General features: G+C 41.6%; 1 protein-coding gene across 4 annotated transcripts in view; it reads right to left on the minus strand.

The window, feature by feature from the left end:
* Positions 1 to 15,883, minus strand: part of Cpeb4 (cytoplasmic polyadenylation element binding protein 4) — a 62,105-nt gene extending 46,222 nt beyond the window's left edge. For 2 of the 4 annotated variants that reach the window (XM_051167383.1, XM_051167381.1), the window contains exon 1: positions 13,437 to 15,883. In XM_051167383.1, the coding sequence (XP_051023340.1) occupies positions 13,437 to 14,561 (1,125 nt within the window). In that variant the 5' untranslated portion in view covers positions 14,562 to 15,883. The remainder of the gene's footprint in view (positions 1 to 13,436) is intronic. The other 2 variants (XM_051167384.1, XM_051167382.1) reach the window with 1 other exon arrangement.
* Between the last annotated feature and the right edge of the window lie 7,907 nt (positions 15,884 to 23,790).

Here is a 23,790-nt window from a genome sequence, read left to right on the forward strand (position 1 = left end):
CTTAAATATTACTCAACAAAATAAAGAACAAACAAAATGTGTAAGGTGACAAGCATGAAACAGAAATCTGAAAAACATAAGAGAACACAAAGCCCTGGTCTTGTCTTCCCACTGGGATGACAGTTAGGTGAGGAATACACATTACGTCTAGTGTGACATATGTGACACACACAATGTGACAAACACATTGGCAGGTTATCAACTGCAAACCAAAGGAGCAGGACTATTCAAATAGTAATAATTCTGGCAACTAACTTCAAATATTAAGTGCAAACTCTCATTTATCTCTCACAAAAGCCTTATATAATTGGGTAGATTCAATGATCTCTTTTCACATATCAAAAAACAAGCTTACAGTAGCAGAGTGACTTTATCCCTGTCAGATATATTGTGCAACAGAATCTGAACCCAGGCCTTTAGCTCTAAAACCCATGAACTTAATAACTACCACAAAATATAAAGGAACACCCATCATTTTCAAGGCTCCACAAGCACCTTTATTGCACTGTTCTGACTTTACTTTGTTTAGTAATCTTATAGGTTCTGTTGAGTATGTTTTGTTTTTAAGGTAGGTTCTCCTTGTATAGTCTGGGCTGACCGCCAGCTCTTTTTTAAATTACATTTTCATTTATTTCCTTTGTGTGCATTTTGGGGAAGGGTGAATGTGTGCAGTTATACATGTGTTGAAATCAGAGACAACTTGGAGGAGTCAGTTCTCTCCTTTAACTCAGGTGATCAGGCTTGGCAGAGGTGCCTTTGTCTACTGAGTGGTCTTGCCTGACCACGGCCTCCAGCACTTGATCCTCCTGCTTAGGCTTATCAAGTGCTAGGATTTCAGGCACTGTGCCATTAGACCTCATTTGTTATACTTACATTAAGTTGTATGCCAGTAACTGATTGGTTTCAAGAGTCTTGAACTCCCCACTAAGTAGCTAGAATTATAAGCCACAACAACTTTAACATTCATATGATCATCTAAGCCAAAATTTTGTTGGTGCTGTTGTTTGCTTTTTTGAGGCAGGGTCTCACTATGTAGCCTGCTAACCTTGAGCTCTCTATGTAGACCAGGCTGGCTTCAAACTCAGAGATCCATCTGTCTCTGTTTCCTGAGTGCTAGGATTAAAGGGTGCAAGCCATCATGCCCAGCCACCCATGTTTTTTTACTTGAGGATGCCTCAGCATCACCTGAGGGTCTTGTTTAAGAACAGACTATGGAGTCACTCCCGATTCAGCATGTCAGGGAGTAGCTAAGAATTCATACTTCTGACAAGTCTCCATATGAGGCCTGGGACTATACATTAAAAACTACTAAGCAATCGCACTTAATAGATTAGTTTCATTAGCTATTTTGGGGGTGTGGTTTGCATCTTATTATCCTGATTATCTATATACAATCCGTCTTAAGTAAGCTAGAAGAAACATTTTAAGTTTCCTTATAAAGAGAGGGACTTTGTTCTCCAGGCAGAAAAATTCCAAATTCTATAGTACAAACCTTCAGAAAATACAAATCAAGTTCAATTGCAACAAACGGGGAGCAGCTCTTGAAGAAACCAAGATATTCACCACTAAGAGCAAACAAAATACAAATCTAGCACTTAGACTGTCACTATTAACTCTGGCATCTATACTCTGTTATTTTAGGCATATCATTCTTTTTTCATCCAACAATATAGAATACCTGCCTTGAGACATTTACTAATAACATGTCGCCTCTCAACACTGTTGGCCAACAATGCCCCATAAGCCATCTCCACTTGAAAAGACAGGTGAAGCACATGTTCATTCCTCTTTAGTTAAGAATCAAATCCTATCATTAAAGAGCTGTAGAGCGCATCCTGGTCCACACTATTTACCTGTGTAAGAAGTGTGACAGTATGATCTCATCTTCGTGTAACTTATCAGTACCTGCCACTTGTTAAACATTATGGATTTTCTTGATCATTAGCTAGAGGGAAATTATTACCTCTACCAATTCCCTAAGATTAGAGACCCTCAAGAAAAAATTTTCTCACGTTTCACTCTTCTGTAAAGGGATATCCACATTCACTAGATAAGAACAACAGAAACCATTACATTATACATTTTGTACTGGACATTCTTTTGTGCTCAGAGATTCTGTCTTCAGACTAACTTTTCTTATTTAAATATATCCCAGGATAACCACCACTACCACCACTCTTTATTGGCTCTTTTTATAATCATGTGTCCCTGTGTATGGGTGCTGCCAGACTAGTATATAGTTATAGAAAATACAATTAATTGAATATAACCAGCTTATCAACAGCCCAAGTCAAAAGTCAACCCCCTATTTTCTTCCTTCCCTTTCTGTGATCACTTTCAGTCTGCTCTTAATCCATGTCAGGCTATGGAAGTTTCTCTTTCTGGCTTAAATTTTCCCTGGTGAAGAAGGGAAAGGAAAATATTTTGGTTCAAAAGTAAAGTCTATGCCAGTGTGTCAGCTGCCAAAACAAATAGGAAGCTTAAAAAGTTCTGGGAGCGCTCATATTTAATCAAAGCTAACTATGGGAGTTTTAATCCAAGATTTTCCAAAATATAAATATTCTTCTTGGATGAAATGCTATTTATGTCCACAAATCACAAAGAGGTGACTGTACAGTTAGGCCTCAGGACTGCTTCCAAAAGGCCTTACACCCCAGCACAGAGGAGGCCTCTTTCCCTAGTGTCTCTCAGCACTCTTAGGCTGCATCAGACACATAGGCTGCTGCTTATCTCCCTGGCTAGGACTACATGCTCCCCACAGGATAGGTACAGCATGCTGTAAATCTACTGCCACCGTAAAGCAAGAACTGCCCTGTTCCTCCTGGCTCTGGCTGCATTTCTCACACAACTTATGTATCATTTATCTGCATTTGTTTCTTACAAAGACCAGGTGGAGTCACTAGCTGCTATACCATTTTAGGAACATAAAGCTTAAAGTCACACTGTAAGTGGTAGAGCCTAGCTTCAGAGGTCTGGTTTTAAAAAATCTATTTAAATAAGTCATGTGATAACTTAGAATGCTCATTACTGACGTGCACAAGGTATGAAATTCTTTGTTGTGCTTGCATGGTCTGGATGCAGGTAAGTGTCGGAGATTGACACCATGAGAATGTGAAAAGGGGGCAAGTGAATACATTTACTATTTCTTCATATCTTACTATCCATGTTTCTTCACCACTTCTGAGTCAGAACTTTCTTATAACACCTTCAATAAAGGTAGAGTCTTACTTAGGCTACTAAATATTCTAAAATCTAGCTGAATGCATCTGATCCGTTCCTAACTCCATTTGGTTCCCTCAGGAACTGATAAATCAGAAGATCTCTTCAGAAAGCCTTTGAGGAAATTTCCTTTTATTTTCCCTTCACTAAATGCCATGTATATTCATATACTTTGAGTACTATAAAACCCTTCAAGTGATTTTTTTAAAAAACGTATTGCCACCTATTTTAATTAAAAAACAAAACTGGGTAATTCAGACTCCATTAGTTCTCTTCTTCTTGGCTATTTAGTCATTCTTACCTTGCTTGGAAGAAATAATTGTAAGATTTTATTTAAATCTCTACTTACTGAAAAAGTGATCTTGAGACTGCAACATCACTGAACCTTGACTTCAAACACACAGGAAATATCTGTGTAAAGTTGTGATGAGGGACTAAGAAGATGGCTCTGAGTAAGAGCACTTGCTGTGCAGGCATGGAGACCTGAGTTTGAAGCACCATGTAAAAAGCAAGACACAATGTTCTTAAGACTCCTTTCCTTCTGTGGGGTCGCTTTGTCCAGCATTGATATAATGGTATTACTATTATTATTTTGGGGGGAGGGGTTTGAGACAGGGTTTCTCTGTGTAGCCTTGGCTGTCCTGGATCTCACTTTGTAGACCAGGCTAGCCTCCAACTCATAGCGATCTGCCTGCCTCCGCCTCCCTGAGTGCTGGGATTACAGGTGTGCGCCACCACACCTGACTGTCTTATATTTTATTTTGTCCTGTTTGGTTGTTATCTCTTAGGAATCTGTTCTTTTCTAATGAGAGACAGAAAGAGAGTGGATTGAGAGGGGAGGAGAGGAGGAGCTGGAAGGAGTAGAGAGAGGGGAAATAGATCAGGATATATTATATGAGAAGACAATCTATTTTCAATAAAAGGAAAAAATGAAAAAAAAAATCTAGGATCCATAAATAAAATTAAATGAAAAGCTAGGCACAGCTTCATGTGTTTGTAACTTCAGCACTGTGATGTGGTCAGATCCCGGAAGTTAGCTAGCCAGCCAGCCCAGCCAAAATGGTGATGCTGTCTTGAAGATACCCCATGTCCTCCTCTGGCCTACGCATGTGTGCACAAGGGCATCTGCACCTGCACACTCATATGCATGTACACACACAAATAGAAAACTGGTGGGAAATAAACAAGACATGGTATGTGAGGCACAATGGCTGGCAGCTAGAAGATACATTCAGTATACATCCCTGCTTGTCTTCTCTTTGTGGTACATGAGAAAAATATGTGAGGACCACATTTTGAAAACAGGTTAGCTGGGTACGGTGGTACATGCCTGTAATCCCAGCACTTAGGGAGGCAGAGGGAGGCACACCACTAAATTCAAGGCTAGCCTGGTCTACAAAGTGAGTCCAGGACAGCCAAGGCTACACAGAGAAACCCTGTCTAGAAAAACATCAAAAACAACCAACCAAACAAATGTGATGTTAATCTGGTTGTTCTGTGCTTTACGATGGCCAGTTTCATACAGGTTATCACAATAAGCCCAAACCTCTGCATCCAAAAATATCACAAGGCATGTTCTAACAAGTTGTTCATCACAAAAGGCCATTGTTTTAAGGATAGTAAATGCTGCCCGGAGTAAGCAAATCAGGTCATAAAGACACATGAAGATTCTAAAGGGCTGTGAGAGTTCCTCTTCTCCATGTCTGCCTGGCCAGCTTAGGCCCAGTCAGCAGAGGGGCCTATACAATTTTTATGCCTAAGCCGAGACTTATGTTTTGCAACTCTTGACATCTTTTTTGTGACCCTTGACAATTATGACAAGCAGCACCCAGTGCTCAGCCTCCAGCAAGGCCACCCCATATTCATCTTGGTATAGTCTCCTAGGCAGAACACACTCCTCAATTCTCAAGTACAAAACAGGAAGTTCCCAGTCCTTACTCTTCCTGAGAAGGCCCTCCCTTGCTTGCCATAGTCAACTGTTTCCAGCCTACAACCCATTAAAAGCAAACACCTGTATACCAAAAGAGATGAACAAGGTTTAATGTACCTCATAGGCTCCTAAAAGACCCCAAATCTCTGATTTCCTCTTTAAAACACAACAGAAAAACAATCCCCAAAGCACAGCCCTGCCTGTTCTTTTGAATTCTTTGCAGATATCATACCCACAACTGCACAGAAGCCTAAAGTTAGAGTGTAAAGAATATTACACTCTGCTTAGATTTTGAGGTCACCAGCAGCTGCTTTGGTGCTTTAGCTAAACATTTTAATTACTGTTTTTGATGGCTCAGGAAGAGATGAGGGCATTGGTGTATGTGGGAGTAACACTAGGCTGAGCAAGGATGACAGAAATGTGAACCACATATCTGTATCTTTGAGAAGTGTGTGCTTTCACAATGAAATCCTACAATGTCTAGGAATTACTTCAAAATACAAGGCAGAGAAGAGTTCTGGAGTGTGCGAGAGAATTGACCATGAGCTGGTGACTGCCAAAGCTAGGTGACATGTACAGAGGAGTTTATCACACTATTTTGTCTAGTCGATGTTTGAAATGTTCCACAATAAAATATTAAAACACTCATGAGGGAGAAAATCTTTAAAAAAAAAAGAGGGGAAAGTCATCAGTTAGACACTATTTACTTGTGTACAGGAAAATAAAGACTATTATGTAGCCCGAGTTCCACTATTATTTATGTGCAATGATTTTATTTTTAAAAGTATTGCATACCAGTAATACACTGATTTCCACATTTAAATGACATTTATTTATTTAGTAGGGGGAATGTGTAAGTGTACACACACACACACACACACACGTATACATGTACAGGGGCATGAGTACCATGGGACCCATCATAAACATTAGAAGATAAAATTGAAAGAGTCAAGTTTTCTCTTTCACCATGCAGGTTCTATAGCTCAAACACAGGTCATCAGCTTTGGTGGAAGATGCATGCACCCACTGAGCCACCTTACCAGATGTTTTGACATTTTAAAGAAAACTGCTATTCACAAAATTGGATTAGTAAAATTTTAAAAAATGTGTGTGTGTGTGTGTGTGTGCGCGCACATGCATGCACATTTATGCAAGTGCAGAAAGAGGCCAGAAGAGGGCATTGGATCTCGCAGAGCTGGAGTTAAAGACAGTTGTGATCTACCCAATATGGGTGCTGCGAACAGAACTCATGTCTTCTGGAAGAGTAGAAAATATTCTTTGCCACAATCCATCTCTCTCTAGCCCTTATTATTTTTCAAAATTAATGTGCATGCGTGCGTGCGTGTGTGTGTGTGTGTGTGTGTGTGTGTGTGTGTGTGTGTGTGCATGTACAAATGCTATCTAGTAGGGTGCTTGTGTGAAGATCAGAGGACAAATTGTAGGAGTTGGCTATTTCCTTCTACCTTGTAGATTTTAGGAATTGAACTCATGTCATCAGGCTTGGCCATGGGTGCTCTCTTGCTGGCCCTAACTAATATCGCTATTGAAATCTTGTTGTCTTTTGACAACAGAATCTTCTGGAAGACAAATATTAGATATAATTTTATTTTATTCTCAAAAGGGCCAGAGAAAAGAAAAAAAAAATCAGGAAAGTAACATGCTTGTCCTGGGGTATATGACTAGGAAGCAGCAAAGCCATATTTGGAGTCCAGACTTGACTGATCATAACTAAAATTATTTTAGGGGTAGAATGTTCTTGAGGTCATGGACAACAAAATGGCAGTAGTAGATGTTTTACTAGCTAGCACCAGGACCCTACTAACTAGATACATCCCTCTAGGCTTCCTGAAAGAACTATTATTTAAAATGTTATATACTATTTTATGTATGCCTTTGAAATACATAATATTGAAAGATTAACTATACCTTACTTTAGGTGTGTAAAAATGACTGGGGTATATAAAAAATACTCAGCAAATTCATATTGTCCAGCCTCAGTACAGTACAATAGGAGAAGTACTTACATAGCTTAGGCTTTAAAGTTTAATAATTCAGCCCATACACAGGAGACAGGCATTCATACCTGATGCCTAATTAATAAAACAGCTAAGTGCAAAATATTTCAAAACACTGAATGATACAGGCTGGTCAAAGTTTAAATAGCTGATCAGGTTTTCTTTGACATGAAACAGGACCAGAACTCTGCTATTCAAAGGTTTGGTTGAGTTGTTTTATTAAAAGTTTTAGGCCACAGTAAATGCTTGTAATCTAATAAATTGGGAGGTAGATGCCAGAGATCACAATTCAAGGCCAGCAAGTGCCTGATATTTCCAAAAATATTCGGAAATTTGTAGATAAATTCTTAAATAAGCTACTTTGTACACCTGTATACATTACTTATTTACACTCTTAAATATGTATAACTCTAAAACTTGCTTTCCTGAGAAAAGTTATAATTTTGCTAAATGATTTCTCTCTCATAGGTTGCATCTATAGCTGATTGTAAAGGTGTACTCTGAGAAACAAAGCATAAACAATGAGATACAATATATTAATATTGTCAAGAGAAACTCTAGCTAAATTTGTAATTATCTTCATTTCACATTTTTCTCAACATTTGAGAGACACATTTAAAGTTTCAGAATGGCCTCCATAATCCTTCACCATTACATCTTGAGAAGGTCTCAGCTTCCAAATGTAAAGGACTCACTCCAGGCCATTCAGTTCGGGTCGGAATCAAACTTAAGCATGTCTCAGCCCAGCTACATTGGCCTCATATAATAGTCTTTCTCAGTAATTATTCATATTTCACATTCAGAGACTGACTTAAATAATAATGTATGCAACCTTATTTTCTACCTACCAGTTATTATCTGAAACTTGAAAATGTAACTCAATATCTTTTCAATAATATAAAATGTGATGAAATTCTAAAATATGTCTACTGACCTAAATGTATCAAGCCAAAATCTTTTTAATTTTTGAATAATTCAAATGAATATTTGTCACAAAAGTTAAAAGACAATAGTTATACTGTGGGCTTGTGATCTTAAAGCACGGCACATTATTCACGTTCTCTCATCTGTGATGAGACCAAAAGCCTGGGTATAACACATTCTTGGAAACAACATCACAGCACAGGGCTTTCAAGCTAACTTTCACTCTATCAAGACAGAAAAGGTGAAAGAAAAAGGAATTTAAACTGTAAAATTCAAACACAAGCCTAAGTTAATTTTAAGAGTACTTTCCCTGTTTCTTTCTCAGGAGCACCACCAAGAATTATCCTCACGAGTTTACCCTGGGGAACGACATATCACTTTCCTAGTTTCATTTACCAATAACCACATTCTCTAGGCTTGTAATGAGTAAGCTTTTCCTGACAGATCTTAGAACAAAATTTTTAGTCATATTTCATGGCTTCCCTGAAAAAACAAAAACAAAATACAGTTAAAAATTCTAGCCTGGTAGCTGGAGAGATGGCTTGGTGGTTAAGAACTCTTCCGCTCCTGCAGAGGACCTGGGCTCTGATCCCAGCACCTATTTAAACGGCAGCTCACAAATATCTGTAACTCCAGTTCCTGGGGATCCAATGCCTTCTTCAGGTCTGCAGGCACTAGGCCCCATGAGACACACATATAGGCAAATTACCCAAACATGGAAAATAAAAATTAATTAGAAAACTGCAGTGGGGAAAGGGTTAAAAAAAGTATATGCCAGATAGTTTCAGCTCCATCAGGAAATAATGGACCTAGTTAGAAGCTCTCTACAAAGAGGAAGAGGTTGTACCTCATAGGCTTTTCCCAGCATGCTTTTCACTATTTCAATTCTGCCATAGCTAGAACCATCCAACACATACTTCACAATTACAAAATTGGTTTCTCTTTAAGTCAAACCAAAGATTTCCTATGAAAAACAAAACAAAACAAAACAAAAACGTCTCTTGGAATCACATTAAGAAAAAATAAGATTGAATTATGCTGCATATTATGACTATTTTTAATAATTCACCAAGACTTGTCAACATGAAGTACTGTAGTGACTTTCTGTTTATAAGCACACAGTGTGAGATATAATTTTAAGAATTCTAAGCTGACAACACCAGGTAAGTTATTACAGTGACAAGAATTACTTGTGAAATTAAGATAACTTAACAAACCTGTCATGTTGTGTCTAAGGTTAAGAGCAAATGGAGCACTAAGTAAGATCTTGAATTCTCTTTCCCTATCAAGACTGAGGATAATCTTTGTGGCCATTTTCTTGCTTCTTAGCTAATGCAGATGGGAATATAAATGGAGCTTTAGACAATAGTATATAGCCTGAGGAATTCTGCTCTACTTTTCCTGCAAGGACAGGTCTAGGCATCACTCCAAAAAGATGCTATATTCAAATATAATTACTGGCAGGCATCCCAATCTATTATTTGGTTTGGAAATTGGAGTTTCAGGATGTGTTTTGCGGACAGACAAGACTTTTTTTTCTCATTAATATAGGGTCAAATCAAACCTACTTACATAAGTATGGGCCTTGTCTCTTTATTTTGAAGATAAGACAATACAACTAAGTCATGGGACTGAGAGATCCTACTGTAGGGGGCAGTAGAGACAATTTGAGAGACCTAACCCATTCCTCACATACAGCAACTACTCAAAATTAAAAATGAGAGGATTGTGAGGCACGGAGATTGGGTAAGTGCACTTGCTGCCAACCCTGATGACCTGAGTTCAATCCTAGAGAGCCACACGGTGAAAGGAGAAACACTACTTCTCTGCAAGTTGTCCTCTGACCTCCATGCATGTGCTGTGTGGTATTGGTACGCACACATAAATACGTAAGTAAATGTGATAGAAATATAAGTATTCACCTTAGCCTTATGAAGTTTAGGAATTTAAAAGTCGATAAACAAATATGGCCTATTTTTTTTTACTTTTAAACTCTATGAGCCAACTTTTGTTTTTTAAGGGAAAGCCTCATTATATTGCTTAGGCTGCCTATAACTTTTAGACTCTCCAACCTGCCTTAGCCTCCAGGGTAGAGAATCTATTTCTGGCTTACGATCAGCTTTTGGTCATTACATATAGTTAACTTTTCCTCTTCCATCTTATATGCTTGCTTCTGGAAGGAGTACCTCTCACTCCAACTTACATCTGTATTATGGTTTTGCGAAGAGGCACCATAGCATAACAGTTAAGAGTCAAATCTTGCATGTGAATAATAGTTTCCACCTCATTGGATTATTGCATAAATTAATACATATAAAGCACTTAGGACATAAGACATAAAATTAAATGCATATTAATTTAATGTGTCTGAAAACAGGATTCAAGTCATGCCTTCTCAATTCATACCTTGAAGCTTTAGGCTAAGTAAAAAGTCATAGGCAACTTGTAATTTTTTTTTCTCAAAATACACCTCCTTGGTGGATCAGTTGGGAGCTACTGGAATGCCTAATCAGGCTTCATAAATGTGGACAAAACTGATTGTTGAAAATGGAAAAAAAAAAAAGTGGGGAGGAGGTCAGGCAGGATGACACACTGGGTAAAAGTCACTACCTGAGTTTGATCCCTGGATCCACTTGGTGGAGGGACAAAACTGGGCCATATAAGTCATCTTCTGACTCCCACATGTGCACACAAACAAAATATAAATAAATATAAAAATTTAAACACTTAAACATTATTAAGATTTAAGCATTATTAAAACCTTAAACATTATTAAGATAACAACAAACCTGTGATGTTGTGGGATGATTTTAAAACCCTGGATGTATAGTCAGACATAAACATACCCGCAGTAAATGAATGTGAAAACAAAAAATTCTGGTTGATTTCAAGCTAAATAACTATTGCCCAATATTAGATATATTTCAGGTAATTTCTTTTAAAATGTAACAATGCTATACTATTCTGATTGTATAAGAATGTTATAATCTCACACTAAACTCACTACCAAAAATGATGAAGATGGAGAGCAGAAAAGAAAATCCACTTTCTAACCTTTTCATATTTGAAAAAAATTTTTCTTTTCTGAGATGGGTTCTCACTATGTAGCCCTGGTTGGCCTAGAAATTGCTATGCAGACCAGGCTGGTCTTGGGCTGATGAAGATCCACCTGCTACCCAAGTGCTAGGATTAAAGGCGTGCACTACCACACCTAGTCTTTCTATCTTTGAACTGGTTTACTGACCACCTTTTTAATTTATTTTATATTTATATTTTTATCCTTAGCATAATAGAGAAGAAGAAACAAAAGGAAAGTAATTATGTTTTCAGTGTTGAAGACCCAACCCTAGCCTTCTACATGCCACCCAGCTGCTACTACTGAGCAGTGTGCCCAGCCCTCTGAGTTTGTTCCTAACAACATCTTTTAATATCAATCTTAGTCTGTTATTAATAAATCAGTTAATAACCTAAGAAATTGATCAAAAAGATTCCCCATGTTCAATACATCCTATCAGCCCCACAGGGAGAAAACCTAACACACATATATAGATATTTCACTTCCTGAACTTCTCATTTTCCCTAAGCAAATCTTTATCATAAGTTAGTAAGCTCAGAATGAGAAAGTGATCATGAGGTCACATAAATTTATCAATAGCATAACAAGTATCAAATAAGAAAGAAGAGTGTATTCAATTCCCACGCTCATCAACACCTAGATAAAAGGTATGGGCTTTAAGAATTAACAATACATAATTCATAAGTCACCTTTGCATTAAATTGCTTTAATATTTATGTTCTATGGGATATTGCTAACAACTTTTGAAGCCATTGTCAATGTCTTGAACAGCTATTTATCTGTCATTACATGACAACTATACTTTGGCTTGAACAAAAAAATAATGTTTTCTAAAAGCAAAATGCCAACAACTTTTTGACAGGCAAAAATAAAAGTCTTTTAAAGAAAATATAAAACTAAATTTGACCAAATATTTTAAGATGCCTTGCAACTGTATCCTTAAGGAGTGACGAGACATTTATTTAATTTCATGGACTGACATGGGGCTCTCTCTAGCAAAGTTTCACTTCCCCTAAACAGGAACACAACTGTTTTATAATATCCTTTAGTCCCTCCAGAACTCTATTTAAAATAACCCTTTTGCGTAACACACGTGTGTGACACATTCGTGTATGTATGGTTTTAACCCCATGTTTACTTTCCTTATCTGTAAGCGGGATAGTGGTAGAACTGACCTTGCAGGTTGATGTGAGGCCAGGCTCATTTTACCTTATTACTTTCTATAAATTTCCTAAGGACATAAAAAAGACCATACTCTATAGTATATACATTGAGTGTGGTAAGTGATGTTCAGCTTAGTCATGAGATTCCCTTTACCTTGTTTCTGCAAGATAAACTGGCTGTTCATTAGTTCAAAAACATCAAACAATGTGATTCCTGCCAGAAAAAAGGATATGCTAGCAGCAAAGAGACAAGTGATCCTTGCCTGGATCTATTTTTAGGAATGGTTTACTTATCTACACTCCTAGTGTTAACACTGGAAAATAAACAAGAGGTGAAAGGCATTACATACCAACAAAACAAAACAGACCCCCCAAAAAAAAACCCAAAGCAGGCCCTCTAAAATTAACACCTTCATGGTATTAAAAAAGAAATGGTTAGCACTTACTTAGAACGCCCTAGGTTCTATACCTAGTAATAAAAAATAAATAAAAATAAAAATTTAAACAGGACAAACAACGCCTCTGTACCATTTCTCCCTAGCTAATAGTCCTTACTGACACAGGAAAGGTCAGAATTTGCAGAGAGGCTTAAGAGGAATTGCTGAATTGATCAGTTCAGACTGCTCAGACTGCAAGGTTCATGTCTAAATATAACTGGGAGGAAAACTGGAACCCAGAGTTGGTTTCAGTGAATCCCTACCTTACAATGTCAAAAAAAGGTCATTTTTAGTTAGTTCCTTCAGATAGGCAGAAAACATTCATTAGTTTCCACAATAAAACACATTTCTGCTACATACTACTGTTTTGCCATTCTTCCTCAAGACAAGTACAGAAAATTCTCTTGTTAAGCAAGAAAGGTATTATCATTAATTACGACATCACTAACTACCAGATATCTATAATTATAAATAGAAAAATTAAAGCCCAAGAACCAGTTGACTATTTTGTTCCAATTACATTCATTTGCTAAAATTAAAAATTGGCAACCGATTCATTTTCTAACATGTGTAATGTGAACACAGACAACTCGGATTCTTTCTGTCCACAGACACGCTACCACACTACTTCCTTATTCATCTTAATCTATTAATGGAACAACATCTTACCGGAAAAGGAAAAATGTTGTCAGCCCTGTTCAAGCTATCTTCCATCCAGGATTTGGGAGCGAAAGCTGAGCTAGGGCGAGTGTACTTCTGGAGCTGAATATGATTGCTTGCAAAATTCTTCTTCAAAGGTGAGATGGAGTTCAGGGGTGTTATTCCACCATTCAGCCCTCGGCGGTGATCTCGGCCTTGAGAAGCTCCCCAGCCACCATAGCCTCCACCTCCGGGGCTCCAGGAAGAAGAGGGGGTTGGAGAGGGACTCTGGTAGCTGCTCCATGGAGAAGGAGGTTTGTTAAGATTATTCGCCAAATGAGGCAGCTGGTTAAAAGCAGCATTTCTATGTGTGAAGGGTGGGGGGTGGGGACTGGCAGGAGACCTCCTTTGCTGCTGATGCTGGCTGTGATGGTGCTGGAAATGGGGGTGGTGGGGATGGTGCTGGGACAGAGGCCCGATCTGAGGGGAGAAGCTACCACCAAAGCCAGGGCTGACGTGATGGGGGAAATCTTGAAACAAGAGAGCACCATTATTAGCTGAAGCGCCAGGGACTCCTCCCTGGTGAAAGAAACTTGCATCTTCATTGATTATCGTGGAGGAAGAAGGCGCTATCGCTGCTGACCAGTTACTGAAACCAGTAAGGGACGATGCACTGGACGTCAAGGGTTGGGTGGATGTCCCGAGGCCCGTGGCTTCTTGATAATCAAACCCTGTCAACACTGGTGATTCGATGCGTATTTTTTCTTTTCCATTGCTGTTTTCTGAAGAATTGTCCCCTGGATTTTCTTCAGCTTTTGCCTTTTCAGTCTCAGGCAGTATTCCAGCTTCCTGGCCTGGACTCGGGGAGAGCTGTTGCTTTTCTAAAGGGTCCTGTTGTTCCTGCTGTTGACTTTTTGCTTTCTCTGACCCCAAGATCTCATCCTGAATGTTATGGGTAGCTGGAGCAGGAAAGAGCCAAGCTGAACCGGCACTGCTGCCATTGGCAGCTGTGTTATTATTTATAAAAGCAGCAGGGTTGGGGGTGGCATTTTGGTGATGGTGTGGAGGCTGCAGATGTGGATGGAATCGGACTGGAAAAGCAGATTTATTCCCAGTATTGCTTTGCACTAGCACTCCAAACCCGTAATCCCCCATTTATTATTTTTAGGAGCACAATCTCACAATTAAAAAAGACAACCTAATGTCTCACGTCTTTCCCCCTCGTATCTCAAATTTGTTTGTTTGCTTGAAGTATCTTATTTATAGCTAACTCAAAGATCACAGCTTATCACCCTAAGTGTCTCTGATTTAGAATTCTGGTCTCTCTTAAAGGAAAAACAACTGAAAAAAATCTCTTAAAATATTGATATGAATCCAATTGGGCTTATTTCTAGGAGAGAATAAAAAAGGAAAAGGGTAAAAATCAAGTCTTTGGTTAGTAAAATAGGCGCTTTCTTTTTCCAAAGGAAAATGTACATGAATGACAAAAACACAGCTTCTCAAGCATCTATGGATATAGAAGAATAAGCATTGTGCGGAGTAAAAATATATATATATAAAATTTAACAATCACATATGGTTTTCCTCAGCAGTTTAGATTCACATAAAAATTAGAATAGGATTAAGGGGAGAATACGTTCTTTCTTGGCAGCTTGGTTAAAAAAATCAGGAATAATTTAAGAACATTATATATTATATATTTATATATAGATAGATTATATTATGTTATCTGGGGCGGGAGGTGAATTTCTGGTTGCCAACGAGGAAATCAGCCTTGACTAAAGGAAAGATGATTGCAGGGAGATCTCTGCTGTTCCTGGTCCTGTTTCTGTTCTTTTGTAGGGTGCAGTGTGGGCCTCTGGGGCTGTTCCTGGGGCTCCGGGTGCAGATCTTGCTGCGTTTGCTGTTCTTGGACTCCCTTCGGCCTCCTTTCCCCCATGAAAGGGGCTGGAAACACCCGTTTCTCCCTCTGGGGGGTGTCGCGATCAGGAGGGATTAGCGAGACTGGACAAGGGCGAGCTGGCGGCCCGGGGGTGCGGGGAGCAAGGGGGCGACCTGAAAGGTCCTGCGGTTTCTGCCTCTTCCCCTCTCTGCGGCTCCGGGATTTTTTTCCCTCATGGGACCCAGGGGCGGTTTGTTCAGTTCTCTCAGTTCGATTCTCCGCCGGGGGGGAGGGGGAAGGTGGGGGGATGGACAAAAAGGAAAACCCCGCTACCGTAGTTACGCTAAAGGAGAAAGGCCTCCCCCGTGGGCTCGCGCTCTCCTTCCCCCCCTAGACTGCTTGGAAACTAATTTAGAAGGCTTTTGTTTCTCCTCACGGTTGCTGGGCCGCCGCCGCCGCCGCCGCCGCCACCGCTTTTCCCCGGTCCCGCAGTCCCAGCTGTTGTCGTTGCGGGCTCCGCCGGGCTTTGCTCTTTCTTTCCTTCTTCCTCCTCGTCTTCCTCTGCTGTCGCTGTTGCCGCCGCTGCCTCCGCCTCCGCCGCCGCCGCCACTGCCTCCGGTGCCCGGGTCCCGCAGCCGCGGCTGAGTCCTTCTCCTCAGGACCGAGCCGAGTGAAATGACAACCAGCTGGAAAGACCGAGAGACACTTCCGGTTCGAGGAAGGAGGGGCGGGGTGTTGCGGAGGCCCCGCCCATCAGCCGGAAGCCCAATCCGACACTATAGTTCCGGATAGGCCACGCCTCCCGTGCTCACAGCCCCTCCCAGGAAGGTCTCCGGGTATCTCATAGCCGCCCCTTCCGCCTGCGCCTCGCCCAGTGAGGCCGGCGTCGGAGCGGAGTCCGCGCACCGGGTGCAGGCGTTGTGCCGCCATCTTTTTTGTGGGCAAAGGCTCCTTCGAGATATATGTTCCCAAAGCAGGCTTCTCAGGAAGCTCATAGGGAAACGTTCAGAAGAGAATGGACATCTTGAACCCTGAAACACCGACCTGAAATGTTGGGGGTTGAAGTGGCAGCCCGTGTAACCGAGAATAAACGAGAGGCCTGCCCTGAGTAAAGGTGGGTGCCCCAGGCATCACGTGCTCTGGTCCGAGCTCCGCCTCCGGGGAGGGGGTTAATGCAAAGGGAGGCGGGTTTTCCCGGCAGCTGTGCAGTGGCTAGAACTGCGTAGCCCTTATCCAGAAGGTGCGTCTCGGAAGAGAGGAGAGATTCCCTTCAACCTCCCTTTCTCCACCCGCACTGCCTACTCTTTCTCCATCCTTCCTTTGAGATGCAGATGCTGCAGGTGTCTATGGCTGAGCCATAAACTCTATGCTTTCTACCCCACCATCCAAGCAGAACGGAAAGGTGTTTCGAAAACGAAAATTCATTCACGGCCGTGGTCTGCAGTCCGTTAACTGGAGAATAAAGGCCAAACTTCGTAGTCCAAGCCTTCTCGCCCTGTGGGCAGTACCCTCAGTGCCTTTTCCCAGGCCTTTGGCGTCTCCATTTGGTAAACTCCTATTTGTTTTTGAGGAGTCGGTCCCCAGACTACCTACTCTGCCTTCTAAATTCCCTTTTACGGGCATTCCTGAACCTGGATACAGCTCATGCTTGTTGTTGGTGGCATGTCTCTAGACCGGAGCTTGCTCTAAAGCAGCGGCTCTTGACCTGTGTGAGTCGCAGCCCCTTCAGGGAATGTTTTTATGGTTGGGGTGGTCACCAGAAAACAAGGAAGTGTATTAAAGGGTTGCAGCATTGGGAAGGTTGAGAACCACTGTTTCTAAAGAGTTGAAGTCGTGGATGGGACGCATCAGGGAATGAATTTGGAATGGAGACATGAATAGATAAACCAGCAATAACGAAATCTTTTTCAAATCTGAATTAATAATTTACTTTCTTATGTTGCCTCAAAGTTTCATTATGTTGGTTGTTGACTGTCTCCTCAAGGACACGTCTTTGCCTTTGCATAGCCCCTACCATCATGTGTTGTGCTGGAGCCTAAAGTAATATTTTGCCCTCAGCATAAGCGTTAGTTAGATATGTGTTAAGTAAATGTTTTCTTTCATTGGGAAATGAAAACTGAAGAAAAATGAAACCAGAAGAGAGCCCTAAGTGATTCTAACAAAACAAGGGAAATACAACATTGGCCCAATGTGGTGGCACACACTTTTAACACCGTCACTTGAAGACAAATTCCTGTGAGTTCCAGGCCATTCTGGTCTACATATGGAGTGAGCTCCAGGTTAGCCAGGGCTATACAGTGGGACCTTCTCTGAAAGAATCATCACCGTCATCTTTTATTCCATGGTTTCTTTGCAGCTCTTTCTGACCCTACCTTCTGTGTCTAGTCTCTCAATTCTCCAATACTACTGTTATATGGCTTACCTATGTGGATCTTTATTTAAAGATTTTACTCTCTCTCTCTCTCTCTCTCTCTCTCTCTCTCTATATATATATATATATATATATATATATATATATTGTGTGTGTGTGTGTGTGTGTGTGTGTCTGTAGTTCAGTGGGTTCTTTGAGCATAGATATTGCTGGGTCTTACTCTGGTTTTCCCCTTTTTCTGCACCCCCCCCCCCACCCCCACCACAAACATAATATGAGGCTGAGCTGGCTCAGCCAGGTACTGTTTCTTCCAGAATGATTTCTTCCACTTCCCCTTACTACAGTCTTATAGATTCCTCTTTTTAAATTACTATTGGCTGTCAGTAGGTTAGTGTCTTAAGGGCAGAGGCTACGTGTGATTTGTCTTTATGTCGCCAGTGACCAGTTGAGAACAGACTCAGGACATGTTTACGTAATGAAGAGATGGATGCTATGTGTCCAGTGGATGGCTATGGGTCTCTCGGAGCTATCAGTTCTTCTCGGTATCTAAAATAGCAACTGTGCCTTAGAGGAAACTAGTCTGCCCTTAGACCCAAACAGCCCTGAGTTCGAATCCCGGCTCTGCCACTTACTCCGTGTGCAGCCTTTGACATCAGCACTGCAAGTCCCTCCTTCCCCAGAGATAAACTATGGATGCTACACCCCACCCCCGTGCTAGGTTAGTGAATTACATCAGGTCTGTGTAAGCGCAGCGCCCCTATGCAGTGCTCAAGATGCATGTTTCTTATTAATACAGTGAGTCCAGAGAGTTTCTCCAGCTGTGTCTTCTACCTAGCAGAAGCCATGTGGTCCAAATGTCCAGGAACCTCTCTTGGTTTGCAGGAAAAGATATGCCAAGACCAGCCAGTGCTTCTGCACTAGATCAGTCCGGTGGCTTAAGGTTTGGTTTGGGTTGAGACGAGGATCACCACTGGGGACATCCACGTTATTAAGGGTCAGGTTCATGGTTAGGCACACTGAGAAAGAGAGAAAGAAGAGAGAAACCATTCTTGCAAAGCTGTTGCCTACTCGGAAACCTAGGCTGTTCAACCCAAGACTACCCTCCCTGAAAACACTGTGGCCTCAGCAACTGTCCCTTGGTAACCATGACAACAATTCAGCAGCTCCATTTAGGATCTTTATGGGGATCTACAGTTGCAGATAAGAGCTGGACGGAGCACTCTGCTGGCAGCAGGAGTCCTTCCCGTGAAGCGTGCTCACCAGGAAGCTTGCAGGTTGCTGGGAAAGCATATGTCTAAACATTAAGGTGCTACCGGGTTCGAAAATAAATTTTACGAAGCTCCCTTCCTGTGTCGTATACAGACACACCCTTAGAGAAGCTGTAGACTAGGGAATGCCTGTGCCCTGCTAGCTGCTGCCCAGCCCCCTCTGGGTCTTGAAGCCAACCATAAACCAAACCTGGAGCCTTCTGGGAAGTAGCGCTACTATCCCCTTCACCATTCTCTTTTTCCTTAGTCTTAGCAGATGACACAAATCTCACCCCATAATCGCACAGGATGAACATTGGCCTACTACAGCTCTGATGTCCTCGCCACTGCTCTCGAAGCATACGTTGCCAGCCATTTCCCAATAGCCCACACCCAAGCTCCCTAGAAGCCTATCTAATGACTTTAGCAATCATAGTCTCCATCCAAGGCTGCTTATGTTGTGTACAAAGCAATTCCATAAGATACTGTAGGCTGAGACCCACAAGGGCTGTATGGGATGCATTATAAAATATGGCACTCCTACAGAAGAAGCTACCAGATACTGCCGCCAGTGACATAAGCTCATATTTACACATGCAGAAATATTTAAAGCAATTTATCCTTTTAGAGTCAGCAACCCAGGAGCTTTCTAATAGAATTGAAGGACTCAGTGCCCTTAGTATTGGTTTTAGTAAGGAGGTAAGTCTAGACAGGTATATAGTCTGACTGCACAGGAAATGCATGCTCAATAGCTACTTGGCTAGCAACATTAATGAGCTCCCTAATAAAACGCCAAAATAATATACTTTTAATGAATGTAAAAATGGCAAGAGTTAAAGGCAACTTCTGGGAAGGCAAAGAAAGGATGGGTTAACTCTTGGACCCACCTAATTTCCAGCAGGGCCTGCAACGTGCTACCATAAGGTAAGCTGTGCAGAGATGGAACCAATCTCCAGAACAGAGCTTTTTCAAATTCCACTTCTGTTCTTCACTGAGACCCAGTATTGGAAAATGGTGCGTGTTTACTTAGAGCACACCATTTTTAATGATTAATTGCTCGGTTGTGCTTTCTTCCCTTGCTTGGTATTCTGCACTGTGTGCAAGCCTCTGAAGTTTCCTCCCACCTTCCCATAGAGTGCTAATATAGAGCGCTAATTAACAAGCTGTTTGGGTGGGAACAGCCAGCTCCTCCAGTGCATCCTTACTGAACAACTGCTTTGAAAAGGTGAGGCACAGCATGTGGGCATGCTTTCCTTCAGATGCCTAATTCTGCAAAGACATGGGTGAGCAAGAGCAGGGTTGCCCCTTGCTGACTGTGACGTGCATCACACAGGCTAACTTGGACTCTCCCAGGGCTCCACTTCCCTCTGTGATCTGGGCTGCTGATCTGGATTACTCCTTGCTCCTTTGAGTAGATATACTTTGCCTTGCATCAGAACCACAGTCTTGCTGCCGAGTAGCTGCCATCTCACACCCCATGGCTGGGCTGCAGACTTTTACCTGTGCTGCCAGGGGGGAAAAAGCTTTGCAGAGCAAGCCGGGAAGCTGAAGGGTCCAGAAGACAGACTGTGAGTCAGGAGTGGCAATTCCTCTCAGTATAACCATAAACCCACAAATACTGGTCTAACTGGTCTAATGATTTGGTTGTGACTGGAATTTATATTTCAAAGAGAATGTCAATTTTGAATTTTTTTTTTCTCTTTTTAGAAAAGCACCATCTATGGGAGAGGGTGACTAAAAATAATCCTTTTCTTCTGTGTCCAGATTTCTTGCTCTCCTGTTCTTTGGACATGTTACTAACAAACATTAGCCCACGGGGACTCATAAAATGCAGATTCCCAGGCTGGGCCCCAAGATACAAGGGTTCTTGCTTTGAGTTAGGATCTCTCTGTGTAGCCCTGGCTGTCCTAGAACTCTGTATGTTGACCAGGCTAGCCTCAGACGCAAAGAGTTCTGTTTGCCCAAGGGACAGTGGAATTAAAGGCTGGCTTATCTTGCATTTTTGTCAGAGCATCTTCTTACGACATTACAAGGTAGAAGAGGCTTCTTTATGATAATGTAAGAGCATAGAGAAACCAAACTAAGAATTGTTAAAACAATAATGCCTCTTTCTCACATGAAATAGTTTTGGGGGACTGAAACAGTTGGTGTGGTGAGTGGATTTCTCTTCTCAAAGTATGCCTTCCCGTTTACAGCCAAGATTGTGATTTGAGTGGGGTGTGGTGGTGCACACCTGTAATCCCAGCACTCTGGGAGCAGAGGCAGGTGGATCCCTATGAGTTCGAGGCCAGCCTGGTCTACGAAGCAAGTCGAGCACAGCCAAGGCTACACAGAGAAACCTGTCTTGAAAACAAAACAAACCAAAAACAAAAAAGTGTGATCTGCATTCCAGACGGGAGGACAGAGAAAGGGATGGAGATGTAAGTCTTCTCTTTGAGGGACTTTTCAGAAGATGTAGGCATCACTTCTATTTCCCATTGGCCACAACAGACCACGAGGCCACACCTACTAAGGACTTGGAAAGCATGAACACTGTTGGTGTTGTCCAGTACTCTGTTAAAAGTCAGGCTCTGTCCCTTAAGCAAGGTGATGGGTACCCGAGGGTTGGGCTCTCAGAAGCAGTCAGGTTTAGTGACACGCTAGCAGTCTTACAACCACTCATTACATAGTTGAAGAAACTGAGGCCTGACAGATGGCCTCCTGTAAAACAATATAGTTGGTTTTGCAGAAGTATCTTGACTAGGTGTTCTCTCCCTGGCCCTGTACCCTCAGATTTTTGCATGCATTGGAACTGCCTGGAGAACTGCTTGACTAGAAATTCTGGTCCAATACGTGTTGTTAGTTTCCTGTTAATGTGACAAAATGCATGCCAAATCATGTGTTATAAGGAGAAAGGCTTGTTTGGGCTTGCAGTTGCAGACGTTTCAGTGGCTGGCAGGTGTGCCTGATCAACTCTGATCAAACCTTGGTGGGTTTCGTTCTGGAACCACTATTTACCTCACTTTATATTTTTTCTGTTACTTGCCTTATTTCAAAAGACTTAAATATATGCTCAAAGAAACATACAGATATTAAAAACCTCGCACCATTTAGTATAACCAAAAGGTGATTCTCAGGACTATAACAATGGGAGTAAAAGAATGGTATTGCCTTTCTCCTAGATCCTGTATGCGTGTCAAAGCCCCTGGGTTTGAGAGCTTCTGTTTAAAGCAAGAAATAGTAAGGTGGGAGAGGGTTTTAAAGAATTCCTAGTCTAAACTATGGCAGATACTGTCTGTAATGGGAAGTCCTGGGAAAGAATAGTGAAGAGCTAAGTTTCTCATTGTGGGATCCAGTGTCCTGCCTTATCTGTGCTACCAAAGTCACCTCGCATACCCGGGTAGGAAGTCTTCCATTGTTTGAAAGCCAGTGACAAACTCTTAGGGCATGGCCAAAGGGCTCATCACTTAGTACTTGCCACCTGCCCTCTCCTGCCCTCTCCTGGGGCACTGCCTAGCACCCTGTAAGCTTGTCTCAATACCTCTCTTGCCACTGCCCTGGGACACTGTCCAGCACCTTGCAAGACTTGTCTCCACAAACTGTGAACTCTCAGCATGAGTGCTATTTGCTGCATAGTACAAAATACATGGACAACAGTGCTCAAGGCCATTTGAAGAGATTTCTGTCACACCTAAAGCAAGCTATGTGCGTGTTTGCTAATGCTGGCCAGCCTGTGATATCAGGGCTCCAGTTAGAGTCTCAGAATGTTCTTGACTTTCTTTAGGGCCTTAAAATGCTGATTCCAGTCACCAGGCCCAGTTGTCATACAGTGTCTTTCAGAAATAAGAAACAGGGCTGCCAAGAGCCCAATTCCTCCCCATCCCAGAGGATGTCTTCCAGAGTCCCATCACACCCTTCACAATCCACTGCTAGGACTTTTTGGTGGGAGCTGAGTCATATGCCTGGATCTGGACCGACTTTCCCTTAAACTAGAGGATGCAGTCTCGAGCTGAAACAGCAAGCTTTGCAGACAGGAGGAGGGCAAGTCCTGAGAGAGCACGTGTGCCCTGTTCCCCCGGCCAGCACTGTTCAGCTTTGCATTTGTGCCTGTTTGCCAAGAGCACCTACTTTGTCCTGGGCCTTCTCATCAAGGGTCCTTTCCTAAATGCTCTTTTCTGTCCACCAGCAGAGGTGGCATCTCTTCCGAGGTCACATTCAGCATGTAGTCTTCTGTTGTGTAGTTGACTGTGTAACTCCCACTGACCAGCTGACCTTCAAACTCAGGGACTCTGTCCTTTTTGTACAAACCTATGGTAGGTCTTTAATGAGCATTTTTGGAATTAAAGTTCTTTCTTTCTTTCTTTCTTTCTTTCTTTCTTTCTTTCTTTCTTTCTTTCTTTCTTTCTTTCTTCTATACAAATCACAAGTAAATCCAAAGTAATATATATTAAGTTGAGTTTAGGAAACAAAACCCAAAAACTTTAAAGCATGTTACAAATAGTACTCCTCATGTTTTGTTTAGTAGGTTTTTGTCAGGAGGGGAGATGCAGAGTATCTTAGCAGCATATGTGACATTCCTATCAACAGAAAACTTCTACTGCACAATGGATCTCATGACGGGTCAGTCATTATGAATCCCAGAGAGTTATTTTTAAACAGCAAGCCATTTCAACTTTGTGTAAAACACTTTATACATAATAATTGCTTCCCTTGGCTGAATCATCTTAGATGCAGCGCTGCAGTTGCATTAAGCTGGTCTTGATTGATATACTCCCCAAGTTAAACTGCTTCTTAATGAAGTGGCTGGCTTGGAAGTCACCAGCCAGTGCGTGTCTACACACATGCATGCGCACACATAATGTTGTCAGTACCTTGGAACAAGTGCAGAGACAGAAACTGTCTAAT

This window comes from Acomys russatus, chromosome 25 (genome assembly GCF_903995435.1).
Source record: "Acomys russatus chromosome 25, mAcoRus1.1, whole genome shotgun sequence".
Taxonomy (NCBI): Eukaryota; Metazoa; Chordata; class Mammalia; order Rodentia; family Muridae; genus Acomys; species Acomys russatus.